The sequence below is a fragment of the Chiloscyllium plagiosum genome, unplaced genomic scaffold (assembly GCF_037043375.1).
Source record: "Chiloscyllium plagiosum isolate Xiang-an unplaced genomic scaffold, Cpla_swu_hap1 HiC_scaffold_9, whole genome shotgun sequence".
Classification (NCBI taxonomy): domain Eukaryota; kingdom Metazoa; phylum Chordata; class Chondrichthyes; order Orectolobiformes; family Hemiscylliidae; genus Chiloscyllium; species Chiloscyllium plagiosum.
Genome location: NW_028270147.1, coordinates 95259162 through 95281467, shown reverse-complemented (window position 1 = coordinate 95281467; position 22306 = coordinate 95259162). Strand labels below are relative to the sequence as shown.

The 22306-nt window shown below is 45.2% G+C and overlaps 1 protein-coding gene across 1 annotated transcript; it reads right to left on the bottom strand.

The window, feature by feature from the left end:
- Positions 1-113: 113 nt before the first annotated feature.
- LOC122554800 (uncharacterized) lies at positions 114-10474 on the bottom strand. The gene is made up of 2 exons (XM_043700178.2): positions 10324-10474; positions 114-1504 (listed from the first exon to the last, which is right to left on the bottom strand). Exons 1-2 carry the CDS (start codon positions 10472-10474, stop codon positions 1155-1157), a joined length of 501 nt encoding a protein of 166 aa, XP_043556113.1. The 3' UTR covers positions 114-1154.
- Between the last annotated feature and the right edge of the window lie 11832 nt (positions 10475-22306).

Here is a 22306-nt window from a genome sequence, read left to right as displayed (position 1 = left end):
TCTCTCTCTCTCTCACACTCATTCCTCCCTCTCACCCACCACCCACCCCCCCCAATCTCCCTCATCACACCCCCTCCCCACAGCCCAATTCTGACAGCACCACCTCCCCCCCCCCCCCACACACACAGCTATATGCCCCATTTCCCACTGCCCAGCCTTACAACTCTGGTATTATGGGCTGCATGTCATTTCAGCAGGTAACCGGTTACTTATTGTGACTGCAGAGCTATTTCTCCATGAGGGTAAGGGTTACTTTACTAACGGCACAAAAGTTACTTATTCAGCTTGGCAACAGGGAGAGAAGCACAGAGAGTCCACCAAATTGTGAGTAAGAGAGGAATTTACAGAGTGGGAGCAGTAGGGGAGCACTTTACAATTTGCCTGGCCATGGATGCGTTCTGTGGACAAACTTTGATTATTAATCAGCGTTTTAACACAGAGCAGCAGCGGGCTTGGGATCCTGAATGGATGGAAACATGGAAAACCTTTAACATTCCAAACAGTTAGCAAGTCTCAATGGTTCACTGAACTCCTGATCTGATTGTAACACCCTGTGTATCCTTTGTTAGCTGGACAGTGATGGTGCATAGGAATATGGGGATAAAGGCACACTGGGCTGAATGGCCTCCTGCACCAGAACTATTCTGTGATCCTGGTCTGCTTAAAGGTGAAACCTCACCTTCTCTTGAAGGGAACATTGTGTAGGTTCTGATCGCCTCCTGGTGCCTCACTCCAATAGCCATTCTTGATTGATTGTCCTGGCAGCGGAGCACTGATGAACTATTCGACTATAGTTTGCATCGCATTTCGCACATGCCTCCATTCGGTCTCCAGAAACGGTGCGCGTTTGCCTCTGAGCTCGGTGATCGGTGGAGGGGGGTATTAGGAACAAACACAGAAAAGGTAACCCCCCCCCCCCCCCCCAACCAATCCTCAGCCCCACGCAGCGGGGGGCCAGAATGGTGCCTTTTGTGGTTGAATGGCCACTGCCTGAGGCATGTAGCTGCAGGATGGGGAAGGGGGATGAGTTGTGTCAAGACTAGAGCAGCTAGTCCCCCCCCCCCCCCCCCCCCCAAACGTTGTGGTTTAGCACAGCGGGGAGAGGGGGGGGGTGCAGATTCGCAGCTGTCAGTCACCGGTCCGTGAGGATGGTATCATGTGCCCAGCTCGATGGCGCACTCATACCAGGCTTCGGGCCCATGGCTGACAGAGGAAAGGCCAAGCATCGTGAAGCCGGCCTTAGTGTAGAGGGGCAGCAACTGCTGGTGGCTGAGGAGGCAGATCCTCCTGGGAGGGGGCAGGGTGAGTGCAGCACGTGCCACGTAACCGCGAAGCAAGCCCAGGGCCACCCCTCGGCGCCGCCACGCACCGTCGACACACACAGAGTGAATGCAGATGGTGGTCCCCGTGGGTTCGTGGACGTCCATGGACTCCTCTGTCAGGTGATCCTCAAGCGAGCGGGTCCCACAGACAAACCCGATCAACTGGTCGTCAACAAAATGCCCTGGGAAAGAGATCGGATAAATCACCTTCGGTTTGATTTCCTACACTTCCCTCCCCCCACTAATGTGAACCAGGTTAGACCCTAGACTCTGCAGAGTCTTTACACAGAATACATTGCATGTCCAGCACAGAAACAGGCCATTCAGCCCCATTTGTCCATCTTGGTGTTTCTGCTCCATCTGAGCCTCCTCCCAGCCTTACATCATCTCGTCCCATCGACACAGCATCCAACAGGTTCACTCTCTCACAAAGAGAGTGGCTGTTGAAAAACACAGTCAAAATAAATGATATTCTTCCAGTGAGCTGTATTTTTGTTCCTAAAGATTTCATTCAGTTATAGAATGATAGAATCATAGAATTCCCTACAGGGTGAAAGCAGGCCTTTCGGCCCATCAAGTTCATGCCAGCCCTCTAAAAAGCATCCAGACCCACCCCCCTACCCATTCCCTGTAATCCTGCATGTCCTATGGCCAATCCATCTAGCCGACACACAACTGAACACTATGGCCAATCCACCCTAACCCACACATCTTTGGACTATGGGAGGAAACCGGAGCATCCAGAGGAAACCCACGCAGACACAGGGAGAATGTGCAAACTCCACACAGACAGTGGCCCGCGGCTGGATTTAAACCCACGGCACTGCTGGTGCAAGGCAGCAGTGCTAACCACCGAGTCATTGTGCCACCTTAATGATAAGAGTCATAGAGTCACACAGCACAGAAACAGAACCTTCAGTCCAACTCGTCTGCATTGACCAGACATCCCAATCTGACCGAGTCCCATTTGCAAGTACCCGGCCCATATCCCTCCAAACCGTTCCTATTCATGTACCCATCCAAATACCTTTTAAATGTTGCAATTGTACCAGCCTCCACCACTTCCTCTGGCAGCTCATTCCATACACACGTCACCCTCGTTGAAAAAGTTGCCCCTTAGGTCTCTTTTATATCTTTCCCCTCTCATCCTAAACCTATGCCCTCTAGTTCTGGACTCTCCCACCCCAGGGAAATGACTTTGTCTATTTATCCTATCCATGTCCCTCATAATTTTGTAAACCTCTATAAGGTCACCCCTCAGCCTCCGACGCTCCAGGGAAAACAGCCCCAGCCTGTTCAGCCTCTCCCTATAGCTCATATCCTCCAACCCTGGCAACATCCTTGTAAATCTTTTCTGAACTCTTTCAAGTTTCACAACATCTTTCCGATAGGAAGGAGACCAGAATTGCACACAATATTCCAACAGTGGCCTACCCAATATCCTGTACAGCCGCAACATGACCTCCCAATGCCTGTACTCAATCCTCTCACCAATATACCAAGCATACCAAGTGCCTCCTTCACTATCCTATCTACCTGCGACTCCATTTTCAAGGAGCTATGAACCTGCACTCCAAGGTCTCTTTGTTCAGCAACACTCTCTAGGACCTTACCATTAAGTGTATAAGTCCTGCTAACATTTGCTTTCCCAAAATGCAGCACATCGCATTTATCTGAATTAAACTCCATCTGCCACTTCGCTGTCCACTACACTTCCAATTTTAGTGTCATCTGCAAACATACTAACTATACCTTTTATGCTCACATCCAAATCATTTATATAAATGATGAAAAGTAGAGGGCCCAGCACCGATCCTTGTGGCACTCCACTGGTCACAGGCCTCCAGACTGAAAACCAAGCCTCCACCACCACCCTTTGTATTCTACCTTTGAGCCAGTTCTGTATCCAAATGGCTAGTTCTCCCTGTATTCCATGAGATCTAACCTTGCTAATCAGTCTCTCATGGGGAACCTTGTTGAACACCTTACTGAAGTCCATATAGATCACATCTACTGCTCTGCCCTCATCATCCCTTTGTTACTTCTTCAAAAAACTCAATCAAGTTTGTGATTTCTCATGCATAAAGCCATGTTGACTGTCCCTAATTAGTCCTTGCCTTTCCAAATACATGTACATCCTATCCCTCAGGGTTCCCTTTGACAACCTGCCCACCACCGAGGTCAGGCTCACCGGTCTATAGTTCCCTGGCTTGTCCTTACCACCTTTCTTTCCACCATGTTTGCCAACCACCAGTCTTCCGGCACCTCAACTGTGACTATCGATGATACAAATATCTCAAAGTGCTCCCCCACTGACACCTCAGTCACCTGCCCTGCCTTATTTTGCAAGAGTAGGTCAAGTTTTGCACCTTCTCTAGTCGGTACATCCACATACTGAATCAGAAAATTGTCTGGTACACACTTAGCAAATTCCTCTCCATCTAAACCCTTAACAATATGGCAGTCCCAGTCTATGTTTGGAAAGTTAAAATCCCTACCATAACCACCTTATTATTCTTAGAGGTAACAGAGATCTCCTTACAAATTTGTTTCTCAATTTCCCTCTGACTATTAGGGGGTCTATAATACAATCCCAATAAGGTGACCATTCCTTTCTTATTTCTCAGTTCCACCCAAATAACTTCCCTGGATGTATTTCCGGGAATATCCTCCCTCAGTACAGCTGTAATGCTATCCCTTATCGAAAATGCCACTCCCCCTCCTGTCTTCCCTCCCTTTCTATCCTTCCTGAAGCATTTGTATCCTGGAACAATACGCTGCTAGTCCTGCCCATCCCTGAGCCATGTTTCTGTAATTGCTATGATATCCCAGTCCCATGTTCCTAACCATGCCCTGAGTTCATCTGCCTTCCCTGTTAGGTCCCTTGCACTGAAATAAATGCAGTCTCAGATTGATCTCTTTCCTCACTATCTCCCTGGGTCCCACCCACCTCCCCACCTTACTAGTTTAAATCCTCCCAAGCAGCTCTAGCAAATCTCCCTGCCAGTATATTAGTCCCCTTCCAATTTAGGTGCAATCCGTCCCTCTTGTACAGGTCACTTCTATCCCAAAACAGCTTCCAATGATCCAAAAATGTGAATCCTTCTCCCATACACCAGCTCCTCAGCCATGCATTCATCTGCTCTATCCTCCTATTCCTGCCCTCACTAGCTCAGAGCACTGGGAGTAATTCAGATATTACTACCCTTGAGGACCTCCTTTTTAAATTCCTGCCTAACTCTCTGTAATCTCCCTTCAGAATCTCAACCTTTTCCCTTCCAATGTCGTTGGTTCCAATGTGTACAATGACCTCCTACTGGCCCCTCTCCCCCGTGAGAACATTCTGCACCCTGTCTGAGACATCCTTGATCCTGGCACCAGGGAAGCAACACACCATTCTGCTTTTTCACTGCTGGCCACAGAAACGTCTGTCTGTACCTCAGACTAGAGAGTCCCCTAATACAATTGATCTTTTGGAACCCGACGTACCCCTTATTGCATTCGAGCCAGTCTCAATACCAGAAACCTGGCTGTTCGTGCTACGTTCCCCTGAGAATCCATCACCCCCTACATTTTCCAAAGCAATGTACTTGTGTGAAATGGGGATAGCCACAGAAGACTCCTGCACTACCTGCCTACCTCTCTTACCTTACCTGGAGTTAACCCATCTATGTGACTGTATCTGAAACATTTCCCCCCTTCCTATAAATACCATCCATCACATCCCTTTGCTCTTGTAAATTTCTCATTGCCTCTAACTGCCTCTCCAACTGATCCATTTGATCTGGTAGGATTCGCATCCTCAGTAACCCATAAACTCTCCTTAAACTCCCACATCTGACAAGAAGTACATATCACTCTACTAAAGGCCATTTTTGCTTCTTTCAATCTACATACCCAGAAAATAGCATTGTCTTATCCCTCTACAAAACACTGCTTCCAGTTAAATTAATACTTATGACTTATATTTTAAGTTTAGTCAAAAGACATTTCTCAAATGAAACATATAATCAAGAAAAAAACCACTCTACTCACTACTGCAGACTTACTGTAAGGCCACACTTAAAATATCCACTTAATCTGTTTCTGTGCTGTGACCTCTCCCAAACAGGTTCTTCAAAGATCAGTTGTGAATTTCACTGTTTCTTAATTTTCCCAGATGCACAACGATGTCCAGCGATACATGAATTCAAACAGCAAAGGGGGTAACTGCACAGGTTCACTGCTCTGTCGGTTAGCAATGTGGGTTTCTTTCTTTCTTTCTCTCTCTCTCTCTCTCTCTCTCCTGCACTGACCTCAACATGTGCTTCCTTTGTCTGTTCCTTTCCCTTTTAAAAGTGCTGTTGTTTTGAATTTTTTTTTCCCAAAACAATAGAACGGCATATAAAACAGTAATTGCTGCTCCTGGAATCTGAGGAAATCACCTCCAACACCTAAAATACCTCAAAAAAGGAGCAGCCTGTTACAGCCAGAAATTTTTCCCATCCCCCATCTTGGATTACCCAGAATCCTCAAGGCATTTCAGAGTCACTTTCACGGAGAAGAGCTTTTGAATTCCAGTTTTAACAACTATGGCATTTCGGAAAGAATCAAGCCGAGATAAACAATTTGGATGAGTATTTAGGAGACATGGTGAGTGAGTGTGAGGATGACACCAAAATTGGTGGTATAATGGACAGTCAAGGAGGTTATCTAAGAGTATACCAGGATCTTGATCAACTGGGCCAGTGGGCCCTGGAATGGCAGATGGAGTTTGGAAAAATGCAGTGTTGCAGGGCAGGATTTATACAATTAATGGGAGAGCCCTGGGGTGCATTGCCAAATAGAGAGACCTAGGGATGCAGGTACATAGTTCCTAGAAAGTGGCATCACAGGTAGACAGAAAAAGACATTTGGCATGCTCACTTTCATTGATCAGGGCATTGAGTATAGAATCAATGGGTCATGTTACAGCTGTACAAAATATTGATAAGGCTTACAATTCTGGCTGCAAAGCTTTAGGAAGGAAATTATTAAACTGAAAAAGATGCAAAAAAGGATTAACAAGGATGCTACCAAGACTGGGTGGTTTGGATTGTAAGCAGAGGCTGGATAGGTTGGGACTTCTTTCCTTGGAACACAGGAGGGTGAGAGGTGACCTTATAAAGGTTGTAAAATCATGAGGGGCAGGGTTAAGGTGAATAGCCAAGGTCTTTTCCCCAGGTTAGGTGAGTCCAAAAGTGGAGGGCGTAAGTTTAACGTGACAGGGGAAAGATTTAAAAGGGACCTGAGGGGCAATTAGTTTACACTGAGGATGGCATATGCATCGAATGAGCTGCCAGAGGAAGTGGAGAGGCTGGGACATTTACTACATTTAAGAGACATTGGACAGAAGCATGGATAGGAAACATTTAGAGGGATAGGGGCCAAACACAGGCAAATGGGACTATTCAATTTAAGGAATCCGGTTGGCATGGACGCAATGGGCTGAAAGGTCTGTTTCCATGCGGTTACCTAGTGTATTCTCCACAACTATATAAGGAGAATCCAAAGGGATTTTATAAGGACAAAAGGGTAACTAGGGAGAGAATAGGGTCCCTCAAAGATCAGCAAGGCAGCCTTTGTGTGGAGCCGCAGGAGATGGGGCAGATACTAAATGAATATTTTGCATCAGTATTTACTGTGGAAAAGGACATAGAAGATATAGACTGTAGGAAAATAGATGGTGACATCTTGAAAAATGTCCATATTACAGAGGAGGAAGTGCTGGATGTCTTGAAATGCATAAAAGTGGATAAATCCCCAGGACCTGATCAGGTGTACCCAAGAACTCTGTGGGAAGCTAGGGAAGTGATTGCTGGGCCTCTTACCGAGATATTTGGATCATCGATAGTCACAGATGAGGTGCCAGAAGACTGGGGGTTGGCAAACGTGATGCCACTGTTTAAGAACTCACTTTTGGACTCACCTAACCTGGGGAAAAGACCTTGGCTATTCACCTTAACCCTGCCCCTCATGATTTTACAACCTTTATAAGGTAAGGACAAGCCAGGGAACTATAGACCAGTGAGCCTGACCTCGGCGGTGGGCAAGTTGTTGGAGGGAATCCTGAGGGACAGGATGTACATGTATTTGGAAAGGCAAGGACTGATTTAGGACAGTCAACATGGCTTTGTGTGTGGGAAATCATGTCTCACAAACTTGATTGAATGTTTTGAAGAAGTAACAAAAAGGATTGATGAGGGCAGAGCAGTAGATGTGATCTATATGGACTTCAGTAAGGCGTTTGCTGAAAATGTGTTGCTGGAGAAGCGCAGCAGGTCAGGCAGCATCCAAGCAACAGGAGAATCGACATTTCGGGCATTAGCCCTTCTTCAGGAATGAGGAAAGTGTGTTCAGCAGGCTAAGATAAAAGGCAGGGAGGAGGGACTTGGGGGAGGGGCGTTGGAAATGCGATAGGTGGAGGGAGGTCAAGGTGAGGGTGATAGACCGGAGTGGGGTGGGGGCGGAGAGGTCAGGAAGAGGATTGCAGGTTAGGAAGGCGGTGCTGAGTTCGAGGGATTTGACTGAGACAAGGTGGGGGGAGGGGAAATGAGGAAACTGGAGAAATCGGAGTTCATCCCTTGTGGTTGGAGGGTTCCTAGGCGGAAGATGAGGCGCTCTTCCTCCAACCGTCGTGTTGCCATGGTCTGGCGATGGAGACTCCCTTCAGTAAGGCGTTTGACAAGGTTCCCCATGGGAGACTGATTATCAAGGTTAGATCTCATGGAATACAGGGAGAACTAGCCATTTGGATACAGAACTGGCTCAAAGGTAGAAGACAGAGGGTGGTGGTGGAGGGTTGTTTTTCAGACTGGAGGCCTGTGACCAATGGAGTGCCACAAGAATCTACTTTTCGTCATTAACATAAATGATTTGGATGCGAGCATAAGAGGTACAGTTAGTAAGTTTGCAGATGACACCAAAATTGGAGGTGTACTGGACAGTGAAGAAGGTTACCTCAGATTACAACAGGATCTGGACCAGATGGGCCAATGGACTGAAGTGTGTCAGATGGAGTTTAATTCAGATAAATGCGAGGTGCTGCATTTTGGGGAAGTAGATCTTAGCAGGACTTATACACTTAATGGTAAGGTCCTCGGGAGTGTTGCTGAACAAAGAGACCTTGGACTGCAGGTTCCTAGTTCCTTGAAAGTGGAGTCACAGGTACATAGGATAGTGAAGAAGGCTTTTGGTATGGTTTCCTTTATTGGTCAGAGTATTGAGTACAGGAGTTGGGAGGTCATGTTGCGGCTGTACAGGACATTGGTTAGGCCACTGTTGGAATACTGCGTGCAATTCTGGTCTCCTTCCTATCGGAAAGATGTTGTGAAACTTGAAAGGGTTCAGAAAAGATTTACAAGGATGTTGCCAGGGTTGGAGGATTTGAGCTACAGGGAGAGGCTGAACAGGCTGGGGCTGTTTTCCCTGGAGCGTCGGAGGCTGAGGGGTGACATTATAGAGGTTTACAAAATTATGAGGGGCATGGATAGACTTTTCTCTGGGGTGGGGGAGTCCAGACCTAGAGGGCATAGATTTAGAGTGAGAGGGGAAAGATATAAAAGAGACTCAAGAGGCAACGTTTTCATTCAGAAGGTGGTATATGTATGGAATGAGCTGCCAGAGGATGTGGTGGAGGCTGGTACAATTGCAACATTTAAGAGGCATTTGGATGGGTATATGAATAGGAAGGGTTTGGAGGGATATGGGCTGGGTGCTGGCAGGTGGGACTAGATTGGGTTGGGATATCTGGTCGGCATGGACGGGTTGGACCGAAGGGTCTGTTTCCGTGCTGTGCATTTGGCCCCCGTTCAATACAGCTGCTCCCCTTTCACCATTCCTAGGTCTCCACTGAATCCCTGAAGATCAACTGAATGTCTCTTTTCTTCAGCATTCGTCAGGTCATTATCCAATTCCTGTTGGAAATCCATGACTAACTCTGCCTTCCACCACAGCAGGGTGAGCTTTAAAACCATTGTACCCTTCCGAACTGATTTGTTTTTGGTCAGGATTCCTAGCAAAAAGACCTCCGGCCCTGTCTCCAGTCTATCATTCTGGCCACCTGATCCAACGAGAGGTAGCACTGGGCAGAGGAAGGGAATGGAGAGCCAAACAATCTTCAAAATGGGCAAACTCCAACGACAAAGACTGAGGAGAGATATTACACCCCCGGGCTGTCACCTCTGTGATAGCTGTGATGTCAAAGATTAGATCCTCGCCTCCAGAACTGGCAGACGCCTTACGGCTTGATTCAAAGTACGACTGAGGTAAAGTTCAACATTAAGAACACTGAGGATAAGGAGGACCTAGTTCCCTTGGCAGAGGCTGTCTGGGAAGTGTAGTGCTGGAAAAGCACAGCAGGTCAGGCAGCATCCGAGAAGCAGGAGAAGGGCTCCATTCCTGATGAAGGGCTTTTGCCCGAAACGTCGATTCTCCTGCTCCTCAGATGCTGCCTGACCTGCTGTGCTTTTCCAGCAACACACTCTCGACTCTGATCTCCAGCATCTGCAATCCCCACTTTCTCCAGTGTACATCGAGAGCGATTAGCGGATGGGTTAAATGAGAATTTTGCTAAAAGTATTTTTCCTGGAGGGACTTTGGAATCTGGAACTCACTTGTGTTGTGGAGGCAAAGACCCTCAACCTCTGTAAAACGTGGTTGTATTTATGGGAATTGCCAGAGACACTGACAGACCAAGTGCTGCAAAACAGGGTTAGTTTAAAATGGTTGGAGTTTGTCGATCTGCCCCAGAGGATGGGCAGACAGACCTGCCCCCCCCTGTGCTGTGAATTTTCCGAACACTATCCCCTAAATGAAGGAAATGTGGGGTTCGGGCTAGTACAGACTCAATGGCCGCCGGCCGATGCTGTCAGATCTCAGGAGAGGTGAAGATGAGAGGAGCAGATGTGATGCGCTGCCACACACAGTGAGCTGCAGGTTAACCGAGCCCCCTGATGGACTCACTGCAGCCAGCTCCCCTTACCCAAGAACAGCTCGCCAGCCTCCCTCTGCCGGTACTGCAGCTTCGCCAGGCTGGCTGCCTCCTCCGGGGGGTAACCCGCCGTCTCCAGAGCCCAGGCTGCGGCCACATCGCCGTCCGAGAGGGTCCTCAGCTCCCCCGCTGCTCCCTGCATCCCGCTGCAGCCTCCCACCAGCTCGCAATGCCCACTTCCTCAAAGTCACCTTCCCCGGGGACTGGGCTGTGGGGCGGGGCTAGTCTTATGGGGGGTGTGGTCATGTGGCTGTGGGGCGGGGCTAGTCTTATGGGGGGTGTGGTCATGTGGCTGTGGGGCGGGGCTGGCGCTCTGGACTGTGCCCCCCCCCCCCCATACTCCCCCTGGCTCACTAACCAGCCTGCAGATAGGCTCATTGCATACCTCTGCAGCAGGTGGAGCCTGAACCCAAGGTTCCCCTGATTCAGAGGTCGCACAAGAATCCTAACTGCACTCCCCCTGGAGTCACTTCAGTTGTACCATTGGAAATCTTGTTCATAAATTTCTTGGGGGGGGGGGGGGGGGGAGTGCTATTGAAGAAATGTACTGAATTGGTCTTCATTAAGAGGTGTTCAGGGAATCTAATCATCTCGGAGGCAACATCCCCAAAGTATGAGCAGTAGGAATTCAATTTATGGAGTCATACTTTGCTAGGTGAAAATTTCCATGTTGTAACAGAAACCTCCTAATAACCCCTGTGGGTGAATCCATATCTCTCTCTCTATTAGAAGGAGTCATGAGCATGACAGAGGCACAATGTACTCTGTGTGTGTGGGGGGGGGGGGGGGCTTCCATCTCCATCACACAGTGGCTCGATATCACCACCCACTGGATACGTGAAGGACATGGCTTCCAAGCTTGCAGCAGGGAGTGAAGGAACCAAGAGGAATGTGTCTTCACTAATCTGTCACAAATGCCAAGCCCCTTGACAGTACCGATAGGAGTAACCCACAGCACAGTCCTTGTGGAGACACAGCCCTGCCTTCATGCTCAGAGTACTCTCCAACATGCTATGTGGCATTATTACTGTGATCGACAGGACAAAGTTAAAAATCACACAACACCAGGTTATAGTCCAACAGGTTTAATTGGAAGCACACTAGCTTTCGACAGGACAGACTTTGAACAGATCTAGCAACTCAAAAACTGGGCTGTGGCCATAAGTTGCTGTCAGGCATCGGTATCAGCAGAATCGTGCTCTATTGCACAGCATATTCCCCAGTCTACCATTATATCAAGGCAGGTGATCAATCCTGGTTCAACATGAAGTGTGGGAGGGCATGCCAGGAGCAGGAAATACCAACCTGGCAAAAGCCAATGCATCAATGTAAAAAATCAGACTTTGGAGGGACCATCTAAGTTGATCATCTTTGGAATAGCTCTTAAAGTACTTGCTACCAGCACAGGCATGTTGACACATTTTCACCCTGTCTGTCTTTCTGCTAAACACCTGAATTATTTCTGCATCCATTGACATCTCGAGCAATGTTACACACTCTGACAAGTCCCCAAATAGCTCACTGCTTTCACAAGGGCTTCCTTCCATTTACAATTATGACAGCATTATTCAGACTTTGTATCCTTGGGAGTAAACTTGGGCCAAATCGTTTTGCCAACACACAAAACAAATGATCTGAGGAGCTTTATGGAGCACACACTTGAATTGCTGCTGTCTCCACTGGGTGAGAATTCCCACAGTGAGTGTGTGGTCTGGAGATGAATCCTTACATGTCGATGGATACACAGAAACTACTGAGGGTCGGAGGCAGAGCTGGTGTTCTGGGAAGTCTGCATATGTGCAAGATGGATGCCACAAGTTCTACAGATTCTCTCAATTATCTGACTTTGTCAAATAGCAGAGGGCCTGTCATCACAGGAAAGATGAGAAGTTGTTTATGCAATGAGTTACAGTTGGAACCAGGTTCAATAATAATTTCATAAACTTAATAAAAGCTTTAGATTTGTTTTATGGCCTCCAGGAAGAGAGTGGAAAAGTGAGATTAATTAGATCGCTTTTCCAAATGAGCTAGCCTGGGTATAGTGGGTCCCAAATGGCCTCACCCGAGGGGTATGCTGTATAACTCTGAGTCTACCTGTGGCCATAAGTCCAGCAGACCCCGCAGGGAAGTGGCAGTCTCTTGGTCTGCGGTCACACTGAATCTATCAGTGTGTCCCCTGTATCCTGACAGAGCCATGGTGGAATGTCAGGACTGCAATGTTTCTAAAGGACTGAGCTGTGACTGTCCATCCACGGGATCCAGACACCGCAAATTAGCCATCGGACTGTGGAGGAGATGAATGCTGAGAGCTGAGTGTGAGAGATCAGCAGATGTATTTAGGAGGGTTTGAATCATCAGTGGATGAGTGGATTGGGTTGAATGGTGCTGAAAGGATGTTGCTGACATGAAGAGAACAGAAACAAACTACAGTTGTCCCAGGGAATCCTGGATTTTAATCAGAGTCTGAGAGGGAACCATCAATGATAGTATCAAAGAAACAAGTTTTAGTTTTGACAGTAAGGAAGGTAAAACCAAGATAATGACTGTTGCCTCTCTCTCTTTCGTTAACGTGGAGGCCAATTATACCACCTGACACGACTGGTTCTTTCAGCTAACGTGGCAGACCAGGGATCAAACTCCCAGGCATTTGTGACCAGTGAGACTTAATATTAATCCTCTCCCACCCAGTTTACAAACTCATCGAATTTGCGGAAAGACATTCCTCGTTATTATCTCCAGGCAATAAAAACAGTTCTATACCCTACCTGGTGCACTAGTTAAACAACCAACTGGAAAATGTTCTTTCCAGCGAAGCAATGACAATGTTTAATGACAAGTCACCCAGCACAGAATAAAGATGCATGCAAGCTGCTGTCAAGTGAACTTTCTGAAATCTTCTAAATGTGAGGTTGTTATGTTGGTGGCTTTGGCAGAGAAGGAAATCGATTAGTAAACCATTCAGAGGGACAAAGGTGGAGGATGCTTTTTGTAGGCAAGCATTAAGAGCAGATTCATCCCAGCAGAAGAATTAAGTAGCGAAGCAGAAAACTTCCTTTAGATCAATGAAGTGAACTTTGGGACTTGGCTGAAAATGTCAGTTTGGATGAACAACACTTTCTTAAGACAAGGAACTGACAAGCTGAAGGGATATGCCAAAGAGAAGTCAATGTTAGCTCTGGTGTCCCAAATTGTATCATGCACAACGCGGGAAGGGCAATTTAGCTAGAGAATGTTAATTGTTCAATCTCTTACACTGGCCTCATGTGTCCTGACACCACTTGCTGCAGCACAAAGAAAAGCAGATCAGAAAGCTAGGGGTTAGATTGTGAGCCCGTATTGCTCTGTGCTGTAGCAGTAATTGGAATGTGTCTGTGACAGATATTAGAAAGGATTCTGCATTAGGATTCCTGCCCTAAACCCTATCCCGCAATGCTACCCAGAAACAGCAGATATGTCTTCATTAGGTGAGACTGGTCCCTTTCATGAAGGACCCCGTGGTCAAACACTCACTCACTTTCTCTCTCTCTCACACACACGTCAGCTACTGAGACATATTGGTAATACATGGAGAGGGAAAAATGACCCGGAAGAATTCAGGGTAGACAGTGGAAAGGTGTCTTCTCGGGCAGCATGGGGGTGGCTCACAGTGCCAGGGATTTGGATGCATTTCCAGCCTCAGACAACTGAGTGGAGTTTGCACATTGTCCCTGTGTCTGTGTGGGTTTCCTCCGACAGTCCAAGGATGTGCAGTTCAGGTAGATTAGCCATGGGAAATGCAAGGTTACAGGGATGGGGTGGGTCAAGGTAGGATGCTCTTCAGAGGGTTGGTGTGGACTCGATGGGCTGAATGACCTGCTTCTACACTGTATGGATTGTGTGTGGTGCAGGGACACTCACAATGCAGTTATGGAGGAAGTTCCAAAATTTTGACTTAGTGACATTGAAAGAACAGTGATATATTTCCAAGTCAGGATGTTGAGTGGCCTAGAAGGGAACTTGCAGATGGTGGTGTTCCCATGTATCTGCTACCCTTGTTCTTCCAGATAGTAGTGGCCATAGGTTTGGAAGGAGCTGTCAAAGGGAACTCGAGTTGTCGCAGTGCCTCTTGGAAATAGAACACTGATGCTACCGTGTGCACGTGCAGGAAAGAGTGAATGCTGAAGGTGGTAGATGTGGGGCCAATAAGGTGGGCTGCTTCAATAGGAAGTTCTTGAGTGTTGTTGGAGCTGCACCCATCCAGTCAAGTGGGGAGTATTCCATCACACTCCTGACTTGTGCCGTGTAGAAGGTGGACACAGTTTGGGGAGTCAGGAGGTGAGCTACCCAACAAGGAATTTCTAACTACTGACTAGCTCATATAACCATGGGGTTTATATGGCTTGCTCAGCTCAGTAACTAGCCAAGGGGATGTTCATTTTGAGAGTTTCAGCAAATGATAATGCTATAGAATGCCTGGGGCAGTGGTTAGATTGCCTCTTTTTGGAGACGGTCTTTGCCTTGCTTTTGTGGAGTGCAAATGTTACTTACCACTTTTCAGCCCAAGCCTGGATATTGTCCAGATCTTGTTACATTTGAACATGGATGGCTTCAGTATCTGAGTCGTCGTAAACAGTGCTGAACATTGTGCAATCATCAGCCAACATCCCCACTTCTGACCATACGATGATTAAAGATCGTTGAAGCAGCTGAAGATGGCTGGGTCTAGGACACTATCCTGAGGAACTGCTGCAGAGATGTCCTGGAGCGGAGATGACTGCCCTCCAACAACCACGACCAGCTTATGTGCCAAGTACTATTCCAACCAACAGTAATATCCCCCCTCAATTGCCATTACCAACCATAACTATCATTAACAAAACATTGTTCCTGGTATAAATTAATACTAACATTGATGGACACACTACTTTTGATAGAACTAGAGATCTGAAAATGGACAAAGTGACTGGACTGGTCGATATCAACCTTAGGAGAGATAGGTCAAGTATGGTATCCCTTTTGCCCACCCATACTGTCAATACCTCAGTGCACTCTGTGGCTGTTAAGGAAAGAGGCTAAAGTTGTACCACCTTTAAGACAGAGACCAGTCAGGGCAACGTCAGCAATAGGATAGGTACTTCAGGGGACCATTTGGAATCCATGCTGTGATTACTTGGATACAGAAGGGACACTGAACAAGGCCCTAGTAAAGACACATCCCACAAAACGGATTGTCTTTTGAAGGAATCACCTAGATGCTCAATGAGGAAGGTCAAACTAGCTAAGGAGCTGGGAGAAGAGTACACTAAGTGGTGATATGTTTGCTCACAGTTTATAAGAGAATGGAAATGGACTGTATTTGAGTTGACATCTTGTTTGATTGATTGGGGAGAATCTCACAAATTAAAATGGTGACTTGCAACGCCAGACCTAGGTTAGTCAAGAGGTAGTTCTTTCCCAAAGAACAGTGGATGTTCTGACACAGGCAGCCCCGCATATGCATTTGACATTAATGCATGGAAATTAAGCAAGAGCTAGTCTGTTTCTGACTGGAATAGAGGTCATTGTGTATATTGGGTACTTACTACATGGAACTAAGACACCAGAGTGAGACAAGTTTCCATCTCCATGGATGACCAGAGAATAATTGCCAGTCCTTTTCTCCCAAACTGCCCTGTACTTTCATTTTTCCTTTGGCTTTTCTCCCTAAAGTGTCAGATGCTGAGGGGTGACTTTATGGAGGTTTATAAAATCGTGAGGGGCATGGACACAGTAAATAGCCAAGGTCTTAATCCTAGAGTTGGGGAGCCCAAAATTAGAGGGCACCGTTTTAAAGTGAGAGGGGAAAGATTTAAAAGAGACCGAAGGGGTAACTTTTTCACACAGAGGGTGGTGCATGTCTGGAATGAGCTGCCAGAGGAAGTGGTGGAGGCTGGTACAATTACAACATTTAAAAGGCAACTGGATGGGTATATGAATAGGAAGGGCTCAAAGGGATATGGGCCAAATGCTGGCAAATGGGACTAGTTCAGATTGGGTCAGTCTGGTCAGCATGGATGAGTTGGACTGAAGGGTCTGCTTCTGTGTTGTATGACTCTATAATCACCTGATTTTAGCAAGGTGAAGAGTCCATATTGTCAGAGATAAGGTTTGGAATTGTTTGGTAGGCTGAGTGCACCAGAAGGCTTTAACTTGTCCATTATTGTTTGGACATTTAAACCTGCGGGAATACCAGCACGGCTTATTCCTAGAACACTAAGATTATCAGTCCAGTAAGATTACCACTATACCACCACCTCCACTGAATAAATGGTAAGTAACATGTGCGCCACATAAATACCAGGCTTCGACCTTGACATTCAATGCCATTATCACTGAATCTCCAACCATCCATCATCCTGAGGGTTACTACTGACCAGAAAACGAACTAGACCAGTCATATAAATACTGTGGCTACAAGAGCCGGTCAGAAGTTGGAATGCTGCAAAAAATAATTCACCTCCTGACTCCCCAAATCTGTCCATCATCTTTTAGGCATCAGTCAGGGGTATGATAGAATAAATTCAACTTCCTGGATGAGTGCAGTTCCAACAATACTCAAGACCCCTGACACCATTAGCAGTGTAAGCCACCACCTATCGCCCCAGTCTATTCCTACTCTAGCATCGATTATAATCGGATGGGTTTTGTGTCTGCATGTGCACACACAATTTTCTTATGGAGCCCTACTGGAGCTTTCTGACATGGAGTATGATACAACAAAACTGTCATCATCACCGCCTGAGCTTAAAGGGCTAATTAAAAATCAACTAACATAATCCTCCAAATAAAGGAACAGTAAATACTATTTTGATGCAGGAGTACAGGGCTTTGCTGGGGCTTTCCAAAGGAGAGAGTGATATGCCAAATTGATCACCAAGAGTTCCGACATTGGTTTGATCAATGCAAGTGTAGCTAACATAATTCACTGTCCTTTGTGTCAATTGCTTAGCCCTGTATTAGCTATTACTGTACTGCACTTGGAAGAAATCTCTCTCTGAACTTCATGGGAGAGCCAAAATGGTGCCAAAGTGTGGCGACTGTGCAAGCTCTCAGCAACCAACCTTACTCTTACATATCGTATGATCATTGTGCTATTTTAAAACTCAATTCTAAGTCTGTTAAAATTACAATGTTCTTTTGAATCTCACCTTCTCTGAAACAGTAATATTGTATTCCTCACTCTGTTCTATCACTCTGATGCACTATGTACAGTATGATCTGCCTGTACTGCACACAAAACAGAACTTTTCACTAGGTACATGCGACAATAATCAATCAAATCAACTCAAGTGCAAGAATGGCTTAGGGGAGCAAAAATCAAAATTTCAAAATGACTGAAGTGCAGAAAGCTGGGAAAGGAGTGAAGAATTTGCTTCTCCCAATTGAGGGCTCTTTACAATCAACATCTGAAGAAAGTGGAAGATATTCGAAATCTTTTTTCAGATTCAGAATTGGACGTTTTTTATTTCATATTAAGAATGTAATTTTTCCAATCTCACCATATTTTCCCAGCTCACTAACCAATGCACATGTCAGCCCAATGGAAAGACAGTGCCCACTAGTCATATGACCATGAAAAAAATTACAGAGGTGCAGGAATATCTCTGACAATAACCTGGGACTGTGCAGTGTTGCTGCTACTGCTGTAACAACATGATCTTCCTGTCAAGGGTGAGGATAGTTTGACATTTTATTTTACTGGCCCGAACTACATGGTTGCCATCATGAGAGCTGCTCTCAGTGAAGCATCTCTGAATACTGACCCCAGTAAATGATGATCCCACTAAGTCATCTCCCAACACCCATCTGATCAATGGTGCTAATAGCACGCATTCAATCACAAGCTGACACCATGCCTTTGGACAAATGGACCAACAGGCCATCTAGCAGTCCAAAGCACGTCCCTTCCACACTGTAAGTAATTTAATCTAAAGATACTCTTCCTTTCTGTCTGTTAACATCTCTATTGTGCCTACATCACAGAATTTTCCACTACCAATCTGCTTCCTGTACTCAAGTGAAAGTATCTGGAGAAGGAAGATCAAGAAGCAACTTCCCAACTGGAATAATCTACCAATGGGAATACATTCCAGTCCTTTAACCATTTAATTATTTTAATTTGCCATAATGTTACAATTCACTGGGCTGGCATGCTGGCAATCAAACCCTGCTATTCTCACATCATTCCTCAATTTGCCTGACTTTTACATCTAGGTTGCCAGGAAGCACAGACATTTTTGTATTTAATAAGAATTGCTTCCGATTACAAGTAAATACATTCTAACTATAAGTAAACAATTATGTACCATTGCCATTCAAGTCCACTAATTGAAATGCTAACTTCCCCTTATAAAACTTACCCGCTATACGCACAAAAACAGAGGCAGACAGGCAAATAAATAGGTATTATGGGCAGAGGGAAAGATGAGGAAGACAATTCTCATCCACAGGATTTGCTGAGATGATCCTTTGCTGATCAGAACACTGCTTCTTGATCTTCCTTCTCCAGATACTTTCACTTGAGTGCAGGAAGCAGATTGGTAGTGGAAAATTCTGTGATGTAGGCACAATAGAGATGTTAACTGACAGAAAGGAAGAGTATCTTTAGATTAGATGACTTACGGTGTGGAAACAGGCCCTTCGGCCCAACAAGTCCACACCGACCCGCCGAAGCGCAACCCACCCAGACCCATTCCCCTACACCTAACACTACAGGCAATTTAGCGTGGCCAATTCACCTAACCTGCACGTTTTTGGACTGTGGGAGCAAACCGCAGCACCCGGAGGAAACCCACGCAGACACGGGGAGAATGTGCAAACTCCACACAGACAGTCGCCTGAGGCGGGAATTGAACCCGGGTCTCTGGCGCTATGAGGCAGCAGTGCTAACCACTGTGCCACCCGGATATTAACAATGTAACTACTTCGCTGCTGATATAGGGCAACTCTTATAACATTGTGGCAGTGTCCCTACCTTTGAGCCAGAATTCCACATTGAACATGATTAATTAAAAATAATTGTACCAGGAGATACGCCACACAGTGGAAGCTATTATAGGTATAATTAAGAGACAGAGTAGAAGTTACAAGCCCCCTGATAGCAACTGTGAAGCAGTAGATTGTGTAAATACAGATTGGACAAGCATGTAGCAGCAGCCATTAATGGAGGTATTTAACTCTCACTTTGACTGGGACACGCAGGCCAGCATGTCAGAAAGGTAGTGAAATTCATGACTATATCTGGAACCATTTCTGCAGCAGTGTCTTAGATCCAACAAGAGTCTAGATTGAGTAATGTGTTCCATTTAATTAACAGCCAAACTGTACACAAACATTTATCTAATGCTGAACTCAACCAATTTATGATAATTACAATCTAAAGGGAGACATTACAATGTAGTGATTAAAAGGGAAAAACACAAATCAATAGAGTTAAGTAGGCCTGAGACTGCCAATGAACTGAATAAATCTGATAATGAGTAAGATATTATTGATGTTAAAAAAGAACATCATACCAACTCTAAGCAGCAAGAACTCTACTCGCCAGAGAGGTCAGCCATGGACATCTGAATAGGTAAAGGTCAAAAAACCAGAAGGAAAAGTAAAGAAAAATGATTTTAAAAAAGACGGGCCTCCACACATGTGAAAAAAAAAACAAAGATCAGGAAAAGATGAAGAAACACACAGCTACAAACAGGAAACGTGAGCTGAAACTTGCAACGCGTATAAAAATTAACAATAAAGTTACAATGGTGGTCAGAAGTAACATGGCCCATTGAAAAAATTATTAATCCTCTTTGTGCCTGCCTACACTATTCAAAAGTGTCATGATTGATTTGATCTTGACTTCAACTCCGCTTTCCTGCCTGCTGCCCATAACATTCCTGATGAAGAGCTTATGCTCGAAACGTCGACTCTCCTGCGCCTTGGACGCTGCCTGACCAGCTATGCTTTTCCAGCACCACACCTTTTGACTCTGTTATAGTTCACGTATCTGTCTGAGGCTTGAATATGTTCCGTGACAGCCTCCTAAGATTGACAGCCCCCTGAGGGGAAATTGCTCACCCCCATCTTAAGTGGGTGACACCTTTATTCTGACTATGTCTCCTTGTTCGAGATCCCACATCAGTGGAAATATTGTTTCCCTGTCAAACCCACTCAGAATCTTAAATGCTGCAATAAGATCACTTCTTCATCCCAGGAATGAACCTTCTTTGAACAACTTTGTGCAAATATATCCCTCCTTAAATAATACCAAAACTGTGTACAATGTTCTGGGTGTGGATCTCACCAACACCCAGTACAGTTCTTATAATGCTTCCTTACTTTTACAATCCAAATTCCTTACAATAAATACCTTCATTTCATTTGCCTTCCTAATTACTTGCTGTACTTGTATACTAATTCATATAGAACACCCGGGTCTCTGGTGCACTGTAGAATTCTGTGATTTCTCTCCATCTGAACAACATTCTTCTTAGCAAATTTGTTAATCTACATTTTCCCACATTGTGCTTCACCTGCTAAATGTATCCCCTCATTTAACCTGTTTATATAATTTTATAGACAGTGTGCGCTCCTCACAACTTTGCTTTTCCATCTCGCTCTGTATCATCAGCAAACAGAAAATGGTGGATTTGGAGGATAATCACTAGGTGTTAGTATTTACAACAAAGAGGCACTAAAATGCCAAAAATCCCAAGGAAATTAATATCAAATGAGACAGGCACTCACCAAAATCAACATTAAGTAAAAACACAGGAATAAAGGACATGATGTCATTGAAGAGTAAAAATTTCCCAAGGTCAGATGGTTTTAAAGGAAATGTCTGTTAATGCCAAATTCTAATCTGCTGAAGCTCTCATAAACCAGGATATGAAAAACTCCAGTATTTAAAAGAGAGGAAAACTAGGAAATGATATGCTAGTCAGTCTAGCATGTGTTGACAGAAAATTACTAGAGTCTGTAATTAAGGATAAAGTGATTGAGTACCTTGAAAGTGTTCAACCTATTAGAAAGAGCCAACATGGGAATTGTATTGGACAGTTCATTCTCAATCAGAGAAAGGTTTTTGAAGGCAGGACTAAAGTAATGCACAGGGAATATCTGTAAATGTACTCCTATGGATTTCCAGACAGCTCTCATTACAGACTGCTAGCTAAAGGTCTAACCCATGGACCTGAAAGCAAACTATTTACAGTACCTGCTTAGGAAATCAGCTGACTGGTCAGAGGATAGGGAGAATGGGGAAGTATTGTAATTGATTAAATGTGATCCTGCAAGATGAGTGTTGGGGCCTCAACAATTCACTGTAGTTATTCATAGCCACATGTCCAAATTTGCTGATGATATGAAGATCCAAACATTACATAAATTAGATATTGAATGAATAGGTAAAACTGTGGCAAATGGATTTCAGTACAGGTAACTATGAAGGCACATATTATGGATACAGATGGGTTAGCATATTTCCTACTGATGAAAAGCTGGAAACAGTAGATGTTTAAAGGAACATTAGTGTGTGTGTACTTGGTTCATTAAAATGTCATGAATACTGAAAGTAAACAATGGTTAGCATTTTTCTAACTACCTAGATAACTATAATACAAGGGATTAAAAGTGTTTTGCAATATCCAAGGCTCTAGTTAGACACAACTAGAGAACAGAGAGGGAGCCTGAGAAATTGCCTTGGAGAAGTGCATTGTCAATTCATCAAAACGAAACTTGGAATGCAACTATAACTTAAGAGGAGATATTGCATAAACTAAGATTGTGATTGCTTGAGGTTTAGAAGGTTAAGAGGTGACTTGGTCAAAATCTTTAAGATATTAAGAGGGCAGATAGATTGGATAGAAACTTCATACGCTGTTTAAACGTATAGAACTGAGGAGGGCAGGGGGGCACAATCAGAAAATTGAATCCAGACCTTCAGGACTGAAATTAGGAAGATTTATTT